Source organism: Oncorhynchus gorbuscha, linkage group LG04 (assembly GCF_021184085.1).
Source record: "Oncorhynchus gorbuscha isolate QuinsamMale2020 ecotype Even-year linkage group LG04, OgorEven_v1.0, whole genome shotgun sequence".
NCBI classification, from domain to species: Eukaryota; Metazoa; Chordata; class Actinopteri; order Salmoniformes; family Salmonidae; genus Oncorhynchus; species Oncorhynchus gorbuscha.
The window spans coordinates 61,040,120-61,061,683 of record NC_060176.1 but is presented as its reverse complement, the minus strand read 5'-3'; the positions used below and the strand labels follow the sequence as shown (position 1 = coordinate 61,061,683).

Genomic DNA, 21,564 nt, shown 5'->3' with positions numbered 1-21,564 from the left:
AACGTAACAAAGTAAGAAGTGTTCTACAGAAATTGTAATTACTTAAAGGACCCAGTGACTTCTTGTATCAGTCTTGGTTTGGGAACAGTGACCCCTGCACAATAATTTGTACCATTTGAAAACCATAGATCATTTGCCACACTGGTTTAAAAACAATTGCACATCCTCTGAGCATGAATGGCATTCTTGTATGGAAAAGAGAAAAAATGCATGTATTTTTATTACCACTTTAAAGACAATACGTATAAATGTAATGTATCCGCTTGGTATTTCCACTCACTGCCAAATATGGTGGTGAGAGGAAGCTCAGTTATCGGCAGTGGGAGAAGATGGAGCGAGATGGATTTTGGCCGACATTCTGCGCATTTTGTCATTGATTAAACATTTAATCTCAAAACAGTTTTCTGTTTCCAAAATAATAATATTTTACGAACAGATTGCACTACGTTTTGCAGACTTTACCATTTGCCAAAGTTTCAATGTAAATAGTCCGGGAGGCCATTTCATTAATTGTTCTTATAGCTTGTTAAGGATCTTTTTGGGCCTATACTTGTCACTCCGGTACCGCTTGCTGTGCGGTAGCAGAGAGAATAGTCTGTGACTTGGGTGACTGGAGTCTTTCACAATTTAATAATAACAATGTGATGTGTATGTTATGTTGTAAAACATGTATTTTTTCAGTGAAACACTGAGTTGAAAGAACATTTTTGTTTGTTCTTTATTATCTAAAGAAATGTCTTGTATGTACATGTACTTACCTTGAGTGCCTGAGGGTGACGCTGTTACTAATTACTACATGTGATCTTTATTATTATTATTAGTTGAATTTTTACCCCATTTCTCTCCCCAATTTCATGTCATCTGTACTTGCACTAAACCCATGACATCTGATAAACGTTATTTTACCCACATCCCTGTCTCAGTGTGTTATATTACACACTCCTTTTATATCAAGTTGTTTTTGACGTAAATTAAAATGAAAACGTGTCAGTTTGTCACTTTCACAAGGTTTGAGAAATAACATGTTCAACTACTTAAGATATTGTCTCTAATCTAGGTGGTGCCTAAGGAAGAATTTTTAACTTCTCTCATTGGGTGCGTTTGAGTTGTAAGGAGAGAAGTCGGTGAAGATGCATCTGTGACTGCCGAAAGTCGAACACTAATGTGGTTTTCCGACAGCGAGGCTCAGATCAACATGGCAGTGTTGCCATTGTTTCTAAAAGCTTCTCTTAATAATGTATTATGTATCTAACCCCATAATCACACACTCACAAACTGAAATCATAACATAATATTGTGTATACACATTGTTCAATCAATTAGTGAGAGCGCCTCAAATATCATATTTGTATATACGGTGCATTCGGAAATTATTCAGACCCCTTGACTTTTTCAACATTTTGTTACGTTACAGCCTTATTCTAAAATGGATTAAATTGTTTTTTCCCGTCATCAATCTACACACAATACCCCACAATGACAAAGTAGAAACAGGTTAGACACAATCCATTCTCGGAGCTCTATGGAGCTCTTCGACCTCATGGTATTGGTTTTTGTTCTGACCTCATGGTATTGGTTTTTGTTCTGACCTCATGGCATTGGTTTTTGTTCTGACATGCAATGTCAACTGTGGGACCTTATATGGACAGGTGTGTGCCTTTCCAAATCCTGTCCAATCAATTGAATTTTCCACAGGTGGACTCCAATCAAGTTGTGGAAACACCTCAAGGTTGATCAATGGAAACAGGATGCTCCTAAGCTTAATTTGGAGTCTCATAGCAAAGTGTCTGAATAGTTATGTAAATAAGGTATTTCAGTTTTTTTTATTTTTAAAACATTTGCAAACATGTCTCCAGCCACCCAAGCCATAGACTGTGCTCTCTAGTTCCATATGGCAAGAAGTAACAACTTCTATCCACAAGCCATAGACAACTAAATAGCTAACATAATGGCTACATGGACTGAGTTGACCCTTGTGTTTAAAAAAATCACACTCACAGGACTCTACACACTCACTCACAATGACACTCCAACATACACATAACATGCACACACACTTATACACACAATTTTTATTATTTTTCTATTTCCCTTTATTTAACCAGGTAAGCTATTTGAGAATAAGTTCTCATTTACAACTGCAACCTGGCCAAGATAAAGCAAAGCAGTGCGATACAAACAACAACATAGAGTTACACATGGGATAAACAAGCGTACAGTCAATAACACAATAGAAAAAAAGAAAGTCTATATACAGTGTGCAAATGGCGTGAGGAAGTAAGGCAATAAATAGGCCATAGTAGCAAAGTAATTACAATTTAGCAAATGAACACTGGAGTGATAGATGAGCAGATGGTGATGTGCAAGTAGAAATCCTGGTGGGCAAAAGAGCAGAAAAGTAAATAAAAACAATAAAAACAACATACAATCATCATTTGTGCTGCTGCTACTCTGTTTACCATACAGTATCCTGATGCCTAGTCACCTTACCCCTATACATATATACCTCTATCACTCCAGTATCCTGATGCCTAGTCACCTTACCCCTATACATATCTACCTCTATCACTCCAGTATCCTGATGCCTAGTCACCTTACCCCTATACATATCTACCTCTATCACTCCAGTATCCCTCACATTGTAAATATGGTTTACTAACTGACCCTGAATATAGCTTCTTACTTTCTCGTTTTCTTATTTTTATTTCTTGTGTTTTTGTTCTACCTTGTTGTTTTCAGTGCTACATTGATATTGATTACTGCATTGTTGTGTTTGGCGCTTGCAAGAAAGGCATTTCACTGTACTTGGGCACATGACATTAAATCTTGAAACTAGTTTCAGTCATGTCTTTGATCACGTTTGCGTTGGTCAAACAAAAACACCCTAATGATTGGTTGACAATAGAACATCCCACAATGCAGGTGATCCTGCAGGATGAAGTTGGTGAAGATCAACTGCAGAAACTTTGGCCTTTGATTACATGATATTTGTAAAGTTCATGCAGTCGAGAAGTCGGACAATTTTTATCGCCAGATTACAACACTCTTTTAAATGAGGTGATCAGCAAAATGGTATTGGACTTGACAAAAGTGATCCACTCTAAACATGCCATCATTGTAAAGAAGTTGTTGTTAACTGAATTGCCTAATTAAATAAGTGTAATTATTATTTTTTATAAAAAATGTGCTCATGTGTAACCATTCTAGACAATGAGAGGGCAGATACGCGCTTGTGAACAACAGACCATGGAGATAGAGAACTCGTTTTTGTATCTCCATTTTAAAGTAGTATATTTTCTTCTTGTTGACCAAAGTCACCACTTTCATTAACCAGGTTTCCATCCAACCTTTTTATGCTTGTAAAGTACATGTCGGATAAAAAAGTCATGACAGGCCAGGTTGTTGATGGAAACATCTAATTTGTCGGTAAACTTTCCCAATGTTGACAAAACAATATACGCTAGACAAGGTGGGATCTTTTTGTGTCAGTAAAATAAATTATGCGAGAAATGTATGTGGAAACGCCATTATGCCCAAATATTTATATAATAACCAACATTTCGAAGTAATTTTGGAGTGACGCGGTGAGGTTGTGCTGTCCTCCCACTATGACCCGGGAAACCATGCAGTTTTTAGGCTATAGATTAAATAAATTATGAGGAATTGCACAGGGTGGTGAAAGTGCACGGTGATGAGCTTGATGCTGCTTTCCAATGAATATCGAGGGTCTTATTCTGGTGACATGATGACCGATGCTTGGCTGCCGTTTGACAAATAAAAATGATCACTCTCTTATTCACAATAACCTCATCGTGTAAGTAGCCTACCCGCACTGCGAGCTGTTGGTTTGAGCACACATGCCAAGACCAGAGTGGGCGCATTCGCTATAACTCATGTTGTTTTGGCAAAACTACCCCTAGAGTTGAAAATGCGATCGAAATCAATTAAAGTGTTTTTGTAATGTGCCCTACGTCATCACGCACAGCCTTTTATTCTGCAACAACTTTATTTGATGGAAACATCTCGAAATGCGCATATTATTTTAATGCGGATTTTTGAATATTTTAATGAAAAGCTGTTGCCAATTTGATAGATAGAAACCTATCACTTCATGGTGTTATTTTCGTGGACAGATTTTGGGCGGAGTAAAACCTATCGCTTCGCCTCTTCCTCTCTAGGGTCCCTAACGAAAACGCACTCCCAACCTACTACGGAAATCACTTCCGGTCGTAGCTGTATCGAAGCCGTATTGAAGTGGCATCAAACGAGTGTGGCCCGTTTAGATATAACCCTATCCTACTCTTTTGCCCTTGGTGTGTGGAACGTTTAGATATAACCCTATCCTACACTTTTGCCCTTGGTGTGTGGAACATTTAGATATAACCCTATCCTACTCTTTTGCCCTTGGTGTGTGGAACATTTAGATATAACCCTATCCTACTCTTTTGCCCTTAGTGTGTGGAACATTTAGATATAACCCTATCCTACTCTTTTGCCCTTAGTGTGTGGCCCGTTTAGATATAACCCTATCCTACTCTTTTGCCCTTGGTGTGTGGCCCGTTTAGATATAACCCTATCCTACTCTTTTGCCCTTGGTGTGTGGCCCGTTTAGATATAACCCTATCCTACTCTTTTGCCCTTGGTGTGTGGCCCGTTTAGATATAACCCTATCCTACTCTTTTGCCCTTGGTGTGTGGCCCGTTTAGATATAACCCTATCCTACTCTTTTGCCCTTTTGATATAACCCCCTTGGTGTGTGGCCCGTTTAGATATAACCCTATCCTACTCTTTTGCCCTTGGTGTGTGGCCCGTTTAGATATAACCCTATCCTACTCTTTTGCCCTTGGTGTGTGGCCCGTTTAGATATAACCCTATCCTACTCTTTTGCCCTTGGTGTGTGGCCCGTTTAGATATAACCCTATCCTACTCGTTTGCCCTTGGTGTGTGGCCCGTTTAGATATAACCCTATCCTACTCTTTTGCCCTTAGTGTGTGGAACGTTTAGAGAAAAAAAAAGGATGATAGTAAAAACAATCAATTGAGATTGACCCTCTACAACAGTATGTGCCGAGTTAACTGGGTTGTGAATTTGCTGCAAAGATGAGTTTCAAAATGTTATTGCAAACTGGGATCCCTGCAACGTCCATACCCAAGCCTTACCCCATTGAAGATGAAATGTAAAATGGTTAACGTCAGAGTTGGGACGTCCCAAAGAATAATTATAGCAAGGGCCATCAAAAGAGCCACCACCTGTATAATTTCACTCCACCAGACACTCTTTCCATGCCATTTCGATACAGCAACAACCAGAAGTGGCTTTCATAGCAGGTTAGGAGAGCATTTTCCCTAACCCTTTTCCTAACCTGCTACGGAAAGTCACTTCTGGTCATAGCTGTATCAAAGTGGTGTGAATAGAGTGTTTCTCATGTCAAGGCCAGGGAGAAATTGCCTTTGTTTCGCCAAAGGAAAACTTTATCACAAACACTATACACTTAGGCTATACAACAACAAAAATCTACCCATGAAATGAGTTGGCTCATTATTCAGCACTATGACATATCAAATGAAAAGGTGACAAGGGACACAATTTCAATTAAAAAAGTCACTTTGGTTAAATAACTGCCAACTACAATGATTCTGAGTAGACAAATAGAGAATGATTTAAATAAAACAATGAACAGAGATTTACAAGCTCTGGGTGTAAATCCCTGAACAAGATACAGACCCAATACAATTTTGTGATGGATAAGAATACAAGTCCGCAAACACAACTGGTGTACAGTAGATCCTGCACAGTGCACACTCTCAGACCAATATCAACACACATTATCCAGTGGACTCACACTGACAGAAATCTGAAGAGATAGTCCAGGACTCCCAGTCTATAAACAGTAGGATTCCTTGCTGGTCTCCCCAGTGTAAAAGACATTGCATTGATATATTGGTACAGAAAATAGATAGGCATATTCCTTGAAAGCATCACTTGGATAGAGTCAAGAGGGTTGTTGAGTTAAAGGTTTGCAGCTGCACACAGTATTGTTCGCATAGAATCTGTGTGTACATACATAAGGGGCCTTGTGCAGTATTCTATTTATTTTACAAAAAGTCAAACTCAATGCACAGTAACTTCACAGATCTTGAAAAATAGAAAAGCATCTCTGCTTTGAAATTTCTAAGAGGATTTCTCTTAATGAGTGGTTATTCAAACTTAACTGACCAGCGCTTTGTATACAGTATTCTCACAGTAAAATGCAACTGTTTCCTGTATGCAGAATCAATTCAATTGTTTATAGTGGCATACTCTTTTATGCTGCATCAGATCTTTCTGAACATAAAGGAAAGTCCAAACCAGTCCAACTAACGGTTAAGCTCTAAAGGACTGAGTGGGCAGTGGAGAAGGTGACAAAGTAACATTATCCATCTCCCCATTTGGCGTTATATGTGACTCCAATTTCCCAAACAGAGGGAGTCAAATATTATTTGTGGTAAATTAATCTTTTTCACATACATTTTATACAAACATTCCAATATACATTAAATCTAAATTGTAACATGTCAGCATTCATATGTTTGTCAAACACCAAATGCTTGTGTGGAGGTGTTAATGATTGTGTGTCACAAGGCCGTGTGTGTGAAAATGAGTCCACAAGGGTCTGATGACACGACCATGTGCTTCACAAGTACTAAAATAATGACTGACCCATAGCCTATTTCCAGTCAAAGCTACAATGACATCATTATATGCATCTGTTCTCTGTTACTCAGGCAGCAAATTAAAGAACTCTCACCGAGGCCTTTGCTTTAGCAGTTGAAAAAAGGCCTCAGCTGATAAAAAAAAGACAGGTCAACATCTCCCTGATCTAGTAACATGTCACATTTCAAATGGTTTTCAAGAGACACTCAACCAGTGAGCAGCAACCTCAAAACACTTCCATATACGCATCCCATGTGTTCTTACAGTGTTCAGTAAGCATTTACCCGGACTACAAAAGCAAAGCAAAACTATTTGGGTTTGAAATCACACTATTCTGAGCATCACGGAAAGCGTACAGGCAGAGACCTGATCCAATTGTCCATTACACTTCAAGGGCCAACAAGAGAATGCTGGAATCTCACACACATACTACCTGAAACACACACACCATTCACACCATCAGTATAAAGACATCCCTCTAAAACAATTCAAACACACACAATCTGATTTGCACACACTACCAGAGCTACACAGACACTTTCTGATACAAGCTTGTGAGCCACACACACTCCCTAACTGAAGAGCTTCACAAAGCAGCCCTGGCAGTAGGGCTTGTCGTTCTGATCCTTGAAGGTGCCCTTGTTGAGCTGCTTGAGGCAGAAGGCACAAACAAAGTGCTCCGGGTGGAACTTCCTGCCCATGGCTGTGATGCAGCGGCCGGTGATGGGCTTCTGACAACCCGAGCAGAGGGAGCCTCGCTGCTCGTGGTAGTGCACCTCACAGTAGGGCTGCCCATCATGCTCAAAGAAACTCCCATTCACAAATGGGGTGAAGCACTCCTGCATACCCAGAGAGAGAGAGGAGAGTAATGAGTAAGTACAAGTCAGGACACTTCAACATGAATGCCTTTATATAAAGGGAAATAGGCTGATTACAGACCCTGCAGACAAAGCACTCTGGATGCCAAAGGGAGTTTAGCGCAGAGATGTAGTTCTCCAGAATGGCTCGGGCACAGCCGCCACATTTCGGTGCAAACATGTCAAAGTAGTCCTTCCTACAGTACGCCTTCCCATCCTTCTCATGGAAGCCTTCAGGAGACGCATACAGATCATGAGTTCTGCACCAGACTCTATAAATGGTCATTTCAAGTGAGCTCCAAGAATGGGTAAAACTCACCTTCTGGGCCAAAGAATGATCCACACTGAGCACAGAAGAAGTGTTCAGGATGCCATGTCTTGTCCAACGCAGTCACAACTTTCTGTAAACATAGGAACAGTTACTCTATGCTAGCTGCCATTGCTACACTGGATCTTTGGACTGCCTAAGTTGAAATAATATACACCGAACAAATCAAATCAAGCATGGAATGCAACGCAATGTGCTTTACAGGAAAAATTAAATAAACAAAAATCAAATATGAAATATTTACTACACAACAAAACGAGATAAAAAAAGGATTATTAAAATATACGTTTCAAGATCTTTAATTAAACATGTCCACAGCTTCTGCCCCCCTCAGGTTCTTTGGCAGGCTATTCCAGAAGCCGGGGGCATAATAACTAAAGGCTGCCTCTCCATGTCTCTTGGTTCTAGGCTTTGGGATAGTTAAAAGGCAAGTGTCAGAGGACCCGGGGGACCTACTAGGTACATAACTTAAAAGCATGTCTGACATGTATTGGGCTGCACAATCGTGGATTGATTTAAAAACCAATATAATAATCTTAAAATGACTTCTAAAACTCACAGGCAGTCAGTGCAGAGACTTTAAAATCAGTGTAATGTGTGCTCTCAGTCTGGTCTTGGTCAGTACCCGTGCTGCAGCATTCTGTATGTTTTGCAGTTGACCAATGGCTTTCTTGAGTAGACCAGACAGGAGAGCATTACAGTAGTCAAGCCTGCACGTAATAAAAGCATGGATGAGTCTCTCTGTATCAGTCAGAGAGAAAGAGCCACACCGTGGCAACGTTCCTCGGGTGGTAAAAACTATTTTGGTCACATTCATATTGTTCGATTAAAAATTTAGTTCAGAATCTAAAATAACACCTTGGTTTTTTACCTTTTTTGGCCGTGAATTAAAAATGTGGGGCTAGATTCGCTCTGTGCTTTGGCTCTAACAATAAGCACCTCGGTCTTGTCTTGATTTAGCTGGAGGAAGTTGAGCCATCCAAATCAAATCCAATGTTATTTGTCACATACACACGGTTAGCAGATGTTAATGCGAGTGTAGCGAAATGCTTGTGCTTCTAGTTCCGACAATGCAGTAATAACCAACAAGTAATCTAGCTAACAATTCCAAAACTACTACCTTATAGACACAAGTGTAAGGGGATAAAGAATATGTACATAAAGATATGAATGAGTGATGGTACAGAGCGGCATAGGCAAGATACAGTAGATGGTATTGAGTGCTGTATATACATATGAGATGAGTATGTAAACAAAGTGGCATAGTTAAAAGTGGCTAGTGATACATGTATTACATAAGGATGCAGTAGATGATAGAGTACAGTATATACGTATACATATGAGATGAATAATGTAGGGTATGTAAACATTATATTAGGTAGCATTGTTTAAAGTGGCTAGTGATAGATTTGACATAATTTCCCATCAATTCCCATTATTAAAGTGGCTGAAGTTGAGTCAGTGTGTTGGCAGCAGCCACTCAATGTTAGTGTCTGATGGTGTCTGACAGTCTGATGGCCTTGAGATGGAAGCTGTTTTTAAGTCCCTCGGTCCCAGCTTTGATGCACCTGTACTGACCTCGCCTTCTGGATGATAGCGGGGTGAACAGGCAGTGGCTCGGGTGGTTGTTGTCCTTGATGATCTTTATGGCCTTTCTGTGACATCGGGTGGTGTAGGTGTCCTGGAGGGCAGGTAGTTTGCCCCCGGTGATGTGTTGTACAGACCTCACTACCCTCTGGAGAGCCTTACGGTTGTGGGCGGAGCAGTTGCCGTACCAGGCGGTGATACAGCCCGACAGGATGCTCTCGATTGTGCATCTGTAGAAGTTTGTGAGTGCTTTTGGTGACAAGCCAAATTTCTTCAGCCTCCTGAGGTTGAATAGGCGCTGCTGCGCCTTCTTCACGATGCTGTCTGTGTGGGTGGACCAATTCAGTTTGTCTGTGATGTGTACGCCGAGGAACTTAAAACTTGCTACCCTCTCCACTACTGTTTCATCGTTGTGGATAGGGGGGTGTTCCCTCTGCTGTTTCCTGAAGTCCACAATTATCTCCTTAGTTTTGTTGACGTTGAGTGTGAGGTTATTTTCCTGACACCACACTCCGAGGGCCCTCACCTCCTCCCTGTAGGTCGTCTCGTCGTTGTTGGTAATCAAGCCTACCACTGTTGTGTCGTCCGCAAACTTGATGATTGAGTTGGAGAGCACACATTACACCGGTTTTAATCCAAGTAGTTAAAATCACTAATACCGTCTAATCATTTATCCGTGGAGCTGAAACCCTCTGGTGACACAGAAAGGAAAAGTTGTGCATCGCCTGCGTAGCAGTGAAAATCAATGCTGTGCTTTCTGAGAACTCTGCCAGGGGGTAACATATATAAACTGAGCAGTACCGGATCCAAAAATCAAACCTTGTGGAACACCACAGGTGATATGTTATAAATCGGAGTTATGTTCACCAAGGGTGACAAACTAAAATAAATGTAAAACTCTTGACCCGTTAAATAGGTCCTAAACCAATTTAGAACTGGACCGGAGAGGCCAACCCACCTCTCCAGTCTGTCCAGAAGGACATCATGGTCAACAGTGTCAAATGCAGCACTTAAATCTAAGAGTACAAGGACAGAGAGCTGTTTGGCATCTGTGTTGGCTCAAATATTATTTTAGTTAGTGGTAAATTGAGTTGGTACAAAAACAAAAAAAAGCGGTTTGAAAACCAATTTCTCCAGAATTTTGCTTAAGAATGGAAGGTCGGAGATTGGCTGATAGCTTTTTGTGCGTATGGAAAATGTCTGGGATCTTTGATTTCAGCTCATGAAACCTGGGACCAACACTTTACATGTTGCGTTCATATTTGTGTGTAGTGTAGTGTTTACTTACATCCAGTATAGGGCCGTTACAGTAGTGGCAGCGTGGGGAGAACAGGTTGTGGTAGTCCATCTCACAGTAGGGCGCTCCATCACGCTCAAAGAAGTTTCTGGAACCTATCTCCTCCTGACAGTGGCTACACACAAAGTGCTCTGGGTGCCATGTGCGCCCCATGGCAGTAACCACCTGGACAAACAGAGACAGTATATTTACATTTACCATGTCAACAAAGCTCTGCAATTCAATTGAAAGTAACTTGAAGTTAGAGCGAGACCATGATCTTAGAAAGGCCACCAGAGCCTGATCTATGGCCCACCCAAGCCCCTCACCTGTCCCACGATGGGTTTACAACATGCCCCGCACACTCCCTTGGCCACAGTCTGCACACCCAGTTTATGGAGGTCAGACTGCAGACTGCCGAGCATGTTGTCCAGCTTGTTGACCTGTGTTGGGGGGCCTCCAGGGCTACCTTTCCCCTGGGCCATGATCTGTCAAAAGATGGAGAGTGAGAGGACGGACACCAGAGCACAGTGCATTCTCTCATAAAATACATGTGAACAAATAACTAAACTGTGGGTGAACTAGAGGAAACTGAAGCCAGTGAGAAATAGAAGGATTTCCACCATATCAGAAATAGAAACGTAGAGAGATCCATGCCTGCATTGGAGGAAAAATTGGGTCGTATTCTGTTTGACAGCCAATGGACACCAGGACCTTGGGGGGAGGTGGTGGTGGTGCAGGCTGCACTGGTGGAGGGGGCACTGGGGCTGGAGCAGCAGGTGGAGGGGGCTCTGGCTTGGGGGCAGGGGGCTGCTGTACTGGGACCGGTGGGGGTTGTACCAGAGGAGGTGGGGGAGGGATGGGTTCCTGGGGTGGAGGAAGTTGAGGAGGGGGCAGGGGGGAGGGGGAGGAGGTAGGGGAGCAGGGGTCTGCTTAACAGCTGGGGGTCTCCTGGGTTCTTCTATAATAGGAGGGTGACAAGGGGCTGGGGGAGACTGGGGTGGGGAAATGACCCTCCTCTGAGGTATAGGTGACTCCGAGGGAATAATGATCTGAGAAGAGACAGACGATGACAGAGGGAGAGAGAAAATTAAAGGTAAAGAACGGAAAGTGAAACTTGAGAAGGTAAAAAAATAATATCTGGGATGGTGTGATCCTGTTGTGATCGTATCCAGGCCAACCTTGTCCACCTCATTCGCAGCCCCATCGCCACGGAAACGCTGTGGCTTGGACATGACGATGACGCCCTCAGTGAGCCAATCGTCCGGCTGCTTGCGCCGGCGGTCAGCCAATCGGCCAATCCCCAGCTTCCCCTGCAGCTCCTCTATGAGGCGGTCCTGTGAGCTGCTCTTGTTGACGATGATAGGGCCCATCCGCCCCCTCCGGGGGTGACCCTCTCGGTACATGGGGTGCACATTGGGGGTCTCCTTGGTGCGCCTTATCACAGACTTAAGCTAGAAGGAGAATGAGCATCAGGACTCCACTGTGATCCAGTTACAATACCACAGACCGGGTGAGTGGTTCAGTTCAGAGGAAGCACCATTCCAGTTCACTCAAAGCCAAAGGCAGCCATCTATCAGCAGTGGGTAAAGGCATGTCCAAAGGAATGTGTCAGTGAGCTCAGAGTCACACTCCATGCTGTATTACATGCTCAGTTCCCATCTCACCCCCTACCCATCACACAGTCCCATTTGTTCTCTGACCGTTAAGCAGAACACAGTTGGGCAATATGCGGGCATCATGCTGACGCAACAAGTGAGGTAGTCATAGGATGCAGTCACAACTCAAATTGTTTGGTTTTAACAAGACATGCCAACAAAGGTCACAGCCAGGCAGTACTGCTGAGCATTCAGTGCTTTTTCAAGTCGGTTTGATCATTGAAAAATAATAGATTGTCATTGTAGCGCAATAGATTGTCATTGTAGTTAATTACCAGGTATTCTGTGCTGAACTATGTAGAATATTGGCCTGTTGGAAACTACAACTCCCTACTACATCGCAAAGTTCGGGCGTAATCTGATTTCTCTATAGAAACTGGGCCTCAAACTCACAAAAAAACGGTATTCAAACTTAACAGACATTGGTCAATTAGTTGTTAAAAACAAACAAAAAAATTACCGACATTTCGGTTACTTGCTCATCACTACCAGGCAGTCAACAATAAGAGACTGCAGTAGCAGCAAACATCCAGATGTGCACATTGTAAGGACAGTCTCTACACACACACAATTTGTCAAACAGATGTTTTGGTATCACACCAAGCCATTTCTGCAGTCTCAGAAAGATAGTTTTGTATGAATGACATTTAACTCTGTTGTTTCTATGTGTGTTTGTGCAGAACAGCACAGTGTGGTGGTGAGAGCTGTCCCATACATGTCCAGATGCAGAGACCCTGTCCATGGTGGCAGGCTGCAGCAGAGGTAGGTCCATGGCAGCATCAGGAGTTCCAGGGCAGGAGGAGCCATCCAGGGACTCATCCATCCAGCTGGCCTCAGTCATCGGGGTCATGCTCCCATCTGTATAAGGTCTCTCTGTATAAGGAGTCATACTACCATCCAGTCCATCTTGGAGACACATGTTCAGCTCCACATCAGCCCAGTCCATGAGCTCCCTGTACCCATCTATGTGTCCACTCATTACTGACCCATCCCGGGTAATTGTCCCCTCACGGGTACTTGCCCCATCCCGGGTAATTGTCTCCTCACGGGTACTTGCCCCATCCCGGGTACACCCGGTAGTGTCTGGCTGAACCTCCCTTCTGTCTAAGGGCATGATGACCTCCTCATGTACCTCCTGCACCACTTCCCTCTTCAGCTGAGGTGCCTCCCCCTTCAGCTGCAGTGTGTCAGTAGGGACTCTATCGTTCTCCATCTTGGTGAAACTCATGGCCAGCAGCTTATCCAGGGCTTCATCCAGAGAGGGCTCAGCTGCAGGGACTGGCTCCAGAACTCTCCTGGAGATCGTGGGGCTGGTGAGAGCTGGGGGAGAGGGAGACTTGGGAGAAGTGACCAGAGATGGTGAGGGGGCTTTAGAAGCAGTGAGAGGAGGACTCCTGGTGACAGAAACATGGAAAGGTGAAGGAGTCTTGGTGACAGAAGCATGGAGAGGTGAAGGAGTCTTGGAGGTAGAGACAGGAACAGGACTAAGACTCTCAGTAGTGGTTGGAGTAGAGAAACATAGATCCATGTCAGTCAGGGGACTGGTGCTCTTGGTAACAGTAGGGGGAGTAGTACCAAGTTCTAGAAATGAACTATGGGATTTTAAGGGGATATTGTCCAGGGTGACACTGGCTGAGTTCAGTGATGATTTAGCAGCATTAGGAGGACTTGGGTATGTGCTAAGTGAAGGGTTGGAGTGGTTGAGGGCTACCAGAGACTTCTGATGAGACGACAGGATGGTCGCAGAGACGTCGATGACAACTTTTGGTTCTGGGTCACTCTCTGCAAATGACAGAGGGCTCTGGGATGTTACAGTAGCTGGGGGAGGGCTTGATAATGAGGGATGTGGAGGGGACACTGCCCCCCCTGAGTCCCCACTTTCCTCCTCTATGTGCAGCTCCCATGCAGGTAGAGAGAAAAGAGGAGAGTCACAGGCAGGTTGAGAGGGTGAGAGGGAGGTGGGGGCAGCTGCAGCAAGGGAGGAGCAGGTACGTGGAGGAGGATGGACCTCCAGAATGATGCTGGGGGAGGTTCCTGCCTGATCAAGCTGAAGGTCAGAGTTCATAGACCCCAAGGAGCCGAGGACAGGCTAGAGGACAGGACAGGCAGGAGAGAGGAAAGGGACACCACAAGAAAAGGAAGATAAAGAGAAATAATCAGATTAGAAAATAGATATAGAATTAAAAAGGTATCTACTAAAGGATTTTTCATGAGGTAATAAGAGGACAAGCGTAAGACACACACACACCTTGAAGTCGGAAAGGGAGGCCATGAGCTCATCAAGTTCGCGTGTGGCACAGGAAGCTGACATTCTGGCCTGCTGCTGAGAGGAAGAGTCCAACTCATTGTGAAGGACAGAGGGGCTGCAGAATACACAAACAAAACATGATCACACACACAATCCAACATTGACCTCTTCATTTTTCATTTAATCCTAATATGTGATCAGATGGAGCACCCAAACACAGGCTACAGTTGATTATTAACATGATCTGTGGTCCTTCTGTAGCTCAGTTGGTAGAGCATGGCGCTTGTAACGCCAGGGTAGTGGGTTCGATTCCCGGGACCACCCATACGTGGCTGTAAGTCGCTTTGGACAAAAGCGTCTGCTAAATGGCATATATTATTATTATTATTATTATTATTATGATCTCATTGCTAGCTAGCTTGTATCCTATAATTCAAGGTGATGACAAACTCCTTGTCCGTCTGTGATTTTTGAATAGGAGTAACTGCCAATCTGCTTACCTGGGAGTGGGTACAGAGCCCTCCAGCTCATCCAGCAGACTCTCCACAGTGGGCCGGCCCTCCTCCACCGCCTGCCTCCCGTTCCGTTTGGTCTTCTCCTGAGACGGAGGGCTCACCATGAGGTCAGGGGGAGCCCCGTTCTCCTGCACATAGTGGGTTATGCTGCAGGACGGCAGGGGTGGGGCTGTTTCCTCTGTGGGTAGAAAGGACAGTGGGACATGATATCATCACAGTATTATGCAGTAAACACATACTGCAAAGACAAGACAGAAGTTCCGCTTAGGTAGCATAAACACCAAAACCTAGTGAAAAATGATGTCGGATGTGTTTAGCTGTCTGTGTACCTGTGGTGGGGAAGGAGGGAGAGTTCTGCTGGACAGCATTGAGCTCCAGGAGCAGCCTGTCCAGCTCTGACAGGTTACTGCCCAGAGCTGAGCTCATAGCAGCCGCAGACTGGTCAGCAGACTTCTGTTTGTTGGGGAAACTGACAGAGGCAGAGAGACAATGCTTTGTCAATTGTGTTTGAGTATAAAACAGTGACAGACGGTATAGTAGCCTCCCAGTGGGGGTGCCTTCCTAAAGATCTGTTCCTATGGCCCTCCTGCCTACCTGTACACGTGGTCCTCTTCAATGTGGGACAGGGGCGGGCTGCTACTGTCCCTGGACCATAAGCTCTTCGGAGCTGAACCCAAGGACTGCAGAGGAAGACATTCACTAAGTTTAGTCGTGAAAAGCCATTTAATGAATGAGATGTGCGAGTCTGAGTCGTGGTTCTGAGGTACAGTATGACTGACCTGTTGGGAGGAGTGGTGGGAGTCCAGGGAGTCTATCACAGAGCCATTCAGAGCCTCAGCCGAGGGAGGGGGTGGCACCGGGGGAGGGACTGACACATCCTGGTAGGAGTTCCCTCCAGTGGGGAAGGAGTAGGGGGTCTCCTCAGACAGGAACACAGGATGCTTGGAGATGTGGGACGTCGTGGATTCCAGGTCCGCCAACAAAGCGTCTGAGAAGGAGAGGGATACCTCCATTGTTACACAGCATACACTCAGTCAAACATTACAGGCAGAAATACACAAACCAAGGCTGCCTCTGTATCATTACATCAATGCAAAAGTTTATTTTTTTTTAAGATTGAGGGTGGACATTTGTTTCCCCTCTTTCTGGAGCAAATCATTCATAGAAGAACAAGATGCAACACGACTTCTATGCTTAGCATCAATGTAAATGTGACAGATTTAGTTATTTTGCCTCCATTAGACTGAACATAATTAAAAGCGCCCAGCATCTGGGCCTCTCCAGCTGGAGTCTACTGAGCGGCGGGTGTCTGTAAACTAACAATGCCCATGTGTACCGGTCAGCCTCTCACTCCAAAAAAAAAGCCTGCTCCCAAGACCCCCTCCACCAGGAGCCAAGTTTAGGCCCTGTCATCATCACAGCTCGACACAGACAAAGCCCCAGTGTCATTTCTAAACCCACTACAGTCTGGTTAACATCTCCCCTGAAACAACCACCTTCCTCGCTCCATCAATCTTTCCATCAGGCTCTAATATATTGCTGCTTTCAGTAAGTACCTGGCTATCAGTCTTTGCTTGTCCATCGTTCCTTCCGTCCGATTGTCTTCCTAACAGAAAAACGCCTTTCTTAACCTGTTGCTCTTTTCAAAAGGCTTTGTGTGAGTGTGGACATCAGACAGACATCATATACATCTCCTCCAGGGCTATCCTGGGTACAGCATTAGTGTCCCCTGGAAAACCAGAACAAAATAGACCCTTACATCACACACTCCATCCATCCTCAGTTAGTCAAGCATAGCCTGTTCAAATGTTCCTGTTCAAATGTTCCTGTTCATACTGGATGGTGTCAACGGGAATCCTTGTCGTCAACTCCATATAACAGAACCAAGTCAATTCAAAAGCCACCCCATAAGACTCGTTTCTCTGAATCATGTGAGCCAATCTACATAAATCAGCTTCAAACCAGGAGAACGTTCAAATAGGCTAAACTAAATTATATGCTAAATGGACAGTCCGTAAGATGCCAACATTACTACAACTTTATGAGGTGAACAACAAATAGACAAATCATTTTTTAGAGACCACAGTCCAAAAGTCCCTCTTCAGTCAAACACACAAAATCCTCTTTGCAAGAAGAAAAACAAAAGCAAAAAAAAAACCATAAGAAATTAAGATGAAATAAAGTTCACAGAATATTCAAGCTTTTCTGGGTAAAATGCCCCCTTTACTATCCTCCTGACAGATCCAGTACCCAGAAGTGTGTGCAACGGCTTATGCAGCCAGAGAGGGACAGAGATAGACAGAGGACTAGCTAGTGTCCTGTCTGTTGAGGGTGTGGTTTGGAGGCAGGGGGACAGAGACACACTGGATATTAACCCCAACAATATTTTGTTTATTTATTTAACTTGGCAAGTCAGTTTAAGAACAAATTCTTATTTACAATGACGGCCTATTTTTTTTTTTTTTTTAATCACTGGCCATCTCCCTATCCAGTCATTCACTTGGGAATTGATATCTTACACATTATGGTGTGGTTTCATAATAACAGTTCATACTAAAACAATAAAAATCGCACATGGCTAACCAGGTATGATATTGAGTACATAGAAGAACTTCATGACCTTACTCCTGGCAGCGAGGAAAAGTTCTTCAGTATGTTGCCAGACTGGGATCTCTATTCTCTGCCTAGTACCACTAGACTACCACCCAGTTGCTGCTACATCTGTGACACTGGCCAACCCCTGTGGTACTGATCAGTCACAGATCTTAGTCCACATCTGATTAAGTGTTTCAAGCAACGTATAGACTACGGTCAAGGGTATAGCTAACTCGATGACATACAGCGAAAGCTGGTACCCACTACCCACCTTCATTGTAAAGGAATTGTTTGTTAACAAACTAAAGAACAATGAGTAGAGGATATTTAAATCATAGCTAGAGGTCAGCCGCAATACACTTTACTGTAGTGCTTTAGGCCAGGGCTACACTGACATTCAGCTTTACTGTAGTGCTTTAGGCCAGGGCTACACTGACATTCAGCATTACTGTAGTGCTTTAGGCCAGGGCTACACTGACATTCAGCTTTACTGTAGTGCTTTAGGCCAGGGCTACACTGACATTCAGCTTTACTGTAGTGCTTTAGGCCAGGGCTACACTGACATTCATCTTTACTGTAGTGCTTTAGGCCAGGGCTACACTGACATTCAGCTTGCTTTAGGCCAGGGCTACACTGACTGTAGTGCTTTAGGCCAGGGCTACACTGACATTCATTACAGTGCTTTAGGCCAGGGCTACACTGACATTCAGCTTTACTAGTGCTTTAGGCCAGGGCTACACTGACATTCAGCTTTACTGTAGTGCTTTAGGCCAGGGCTACACTGACATTCAGCATTCACTGTAGTGCTTTAGGCCAGGGCTACACTGACATTCAGCTGGAGTGCTTTACATTGTAGTGCTTTAGGCCAGGGCTACACTGACATTCAGCTTTACTGTAGTGCTTTAGGCCAGGGCTACACTGACATTCAGCTTTACTGTAGTGCTTTAGGCCAGGGCTACACTGACATTCAGCATTAGTGTAGTGCTTTAGGCCAGGGCTACACTGACATTCAGCTTTACTGTAGTGCTTTAGGCCAGGGCTACACTGACATTCAGCTTTACTGTAGTGCTTTAGGCCAGGGCTACACTGACATTCAGCTTTACTGGAGTGCTTTAGGCCAGGGCTACACTGACATTCAGCTTTACTGGAGTGTGAAAGTGGAAATGCCACTGGAATAAATTTGTGTTGATTGTCCCTCCTGTGGGAGGCAGCAATGAGTCTGACACCGATGAACTGTAAAATGGTCTATGGCCTGAGTTGGTCTGGGGGGAGTTAGTGGCATTAAGGGGTGGGGGTAAATGTTATGAGATGGGTAAAATCCAATCATTTTTCAGAGGAAATCCTGACTACTTTTGAAAAAAAAAAAAATGAAAAAAAAAAAAAAAAAGAGTATTATACAACTGTTCTATGGGAAACATTTATTCTGCCATTTGGGGATTCTAAGCAGGGCTAAATGCCAGAGAGATCAGTTCATCGGACTTTGTTTATTGCAGCTTCTATGACCTAAATAGATTTGCAATACATTCCTGTCCTGCCTTTTCATTGAAAGCATCTTAACATAAAGTCAATGTTCAAACATAGGCCAACAGCCTTGTGTTGTGTGCAGACTGTATGTGCATTCTTTGGGTGGTGGGTACGTGTAGATTCTTGCCTCTGTCCATAGCCCCCCTCCTCCTAACTGTACCAAAGCCCTGCAGTCTTTCTCTGACAGGCGGGAAGGTACATGGTGAATGCCACACATTCCACTGTCCGGCTCCGAGAGAGAAAGCAGCCAGGGAAACAGAGGGTGGCAGAGGAGAGGCATGAGGTAGAGGACAAGAATGGAAGAGAGGGATGATTTAGTTTACCCAGGGACTCTAAATATCAGTAATATGTAATCTACATGAAATTAACAAATATTAAGATAAAAACACAGAATACAGTGTTTTGTAATACAGGCTATAATTGGCAAGACAGAAACCACCAGTCAATCAGTTGCACTACGACTAGGTTCTAGAGGGAGAAAAAAAATAAAAACCTGGCTGTTTAGTTTAAAAACAATCGATGTACTACTCTATAATTTGGATAACAGGGCCAGATCAGAAAAGTACCATATACTTTAAATTGCAGGAGAAAGAGATGTCAATTTTTATTACCCATGGCAGGCCCAGAGTGCCATGCTTCCCAGGTTAACAGGCAGACAGGCAAGCTAATCTTTCCCACATCTTTAACACATTGGATACAGTGATGGGCCACCAGGGTCCACGACTCACCTGTTTATAGCTGGGGGCAGAACTGGCCACAGCCCCACGTAGAAAGTAACACTATCCGGCCTTCCCAACATTATATTTATATCAATCAGGAGAGACAGGGGCCAGAGAGGGGTGGAGAGAAATACCACAGAGGAGAATAGCAGATAGGGAAGGGGGAGAGGGAGTATACAGCACAGAGAGAGAGTAGGGTGAACAGGGAGTGTAAAGATACTGAAGAGAGTACAGACACAGTGAGAGAGAGAGGGAGTGGTGTGGTGTCTCAGAGAAAGACAGAAAGATCTTGAAGCAAGATGGGGTCAACGGCTTCAAAATAATCCCCACCAAAAATACCCGCCCAAGCAGCCCCATATCCGAAAGATGACACTCCCCTGAAGAGAGCGCTGGACCAAAATAAAAGCACTTCCCCACAGGCCAGTAAATCAGATGACAGGGGAAAGTCTAAAAGACCATTTTGACACACAGTCATGATTAGACATTGAGAACAAACTCGCACCAATAGATTAGTGAGAGAGCCAGCGGCTACCATGAGTTTGTGTGTGTTGGAGGGGTGTGAAAACCTCAAGGATAGACAGTCTTGTTTCTCTTCCCCAAGTTCAGCTTGTGCAACACTGAATCAAACCAACCAACGTCCAAAAACAGCCAGCCATCTTCCTGGCTCTGTGGCCCTGTGGAATCCTCCACACTGAGCTATTTGAACATGCCCTGGGGAGTCCCAGCCTGAGTAATGTGGGAAGAATCCAGCAGGAACTCAGATTCCTGCTCCATTACACTGACCCATCAGGAAAATAATTAGCACTGTTCTCAGAGCCAAGAAACAAGGACAGAGAGAGAGGGGAAAGTGACAGAGTGAGAGAGAGGGAAACAGTTGAGGAAATAAAGGCAAAAGACATGGTAGGAAAGAGGGCTTGACTAACTTTTATTGGTCAAAATTGTCCATAACAGCAGTGGCAGAGCATTCATTTCCTGGCCCTGAACGCAGATTCTGCTCATTGTTTTCTCTTATGTTTCCTCAGGATGTGAGGCAGGGTTCATTGCCTAAGCAATGAGGTCAGTCATGCAGATCCCCCTCCCCCAGACTCAGAACAGGATGGGTGTGGAAGGAGCACAGAAAGAGCTGGACTGGACTGATTTACAGACAGGACCCTCACATTAGTTCAGAAGGCAGGCCCACAAACATAACAGTAGTGGTAGGCATACAGGGAGAAACCCTACAGGTCCCTGGGGGTGATGACTAGTCTGGTAACACTGGCCCACTGCTGACTTACTGAAATACAGAAACTCACCAACTGCTAAAGTTGTAAGGACAGCTATGTTGTCTAAGTTGGAGTGTGGTTGGAAAATATCCAGATTTTCATTCCATTTCTGTACCATACCGGGGTATATGGTATTACCAAATGTGCACACAAGGGGCGCTATAAATAATATGTTTTTTGGGGGATGCACAAAACAATTTAGGCACCAGGGATGTTGATCCAGGAGAGGATTGAATGTCTCAGTTGTAACCAAGAAGCTTGATATCTAGCCACTTAGCTAGGAAACCAAATGCATAGCTGGA

The 21,564-nt window shown here is 44.0% G+C and overlaps 1 protein-coding gene across 4 annotated transcripts in view; it reads right to left on the bottom strand.

Moving 5' to 3' along the window:
* Positions 1 to 5,149: 5,149 nt before the first annotated feature.
* LOC124034408 (paxillin-like) overlaps positions 5,150 to 21,564 on the bottom strand; it is a 30,793-nt gene continuing 14,378 nt past the window's right edge. The window contains exons 2-13 of one of the 4 annotated variants that reach the window (XM_046347580.1): positions 15,942 to 16,150; positions 15,757 to 15,842; positions 15,492 to 15,631; positions 15,148 to 15,340; positions 14,648 to 14,762; positions 13,115 to 14,488; positions 11,923 to 12,195; positions 11,071 to 11,229; positions 10,754 to 10,927; positions 7,870 to 7,951; positions 7,633 to 7,781; positions 5,150 to 7,532 (exon numbers count right to left, since the gene is read on the bottom strand). In XM_046347580.1, the coding sequence (XP_046203536.1) occupies positions 7,266 to 7,532; positions 7,633 to 7,781; positions 7,870 to 7,951; positions 10,754 to 10,927; positions 11,071 to 11,229; positions 11,923 to 12,195; positions 13,115 to 14,488; positions 14,648 to 14,762; positions 15,148 to 15,340; positions 15,492 to 15,631; positions 15,757 to 15,842; positions 15,942 to 16,150 (3,221 nt within the window). In that variant the 3' untranslated portion in view covers positions 5,150 to 7,265. Of the gene's footprint in view, positions 7,533 to 7,632; positions 7,782 to 7,869; positions 7,952 to 10,753; positions 10,928 to 11,070; positions 11,230 to 11,398; positions 11,794 to 11,922; positions 14,489 to 14,647; positions 14,763 to 15,147; positions 15,341 to 15,491; positions 15,632 to 15,756; positions 15,843 to 15,941; positions 16,151 to 21,564 lie in introns of those variants that run through there. The other 3 variants (XR_006838569.1, XM_046347583.1, XM_046347581.1) reach the window with 3 other exon arrangements.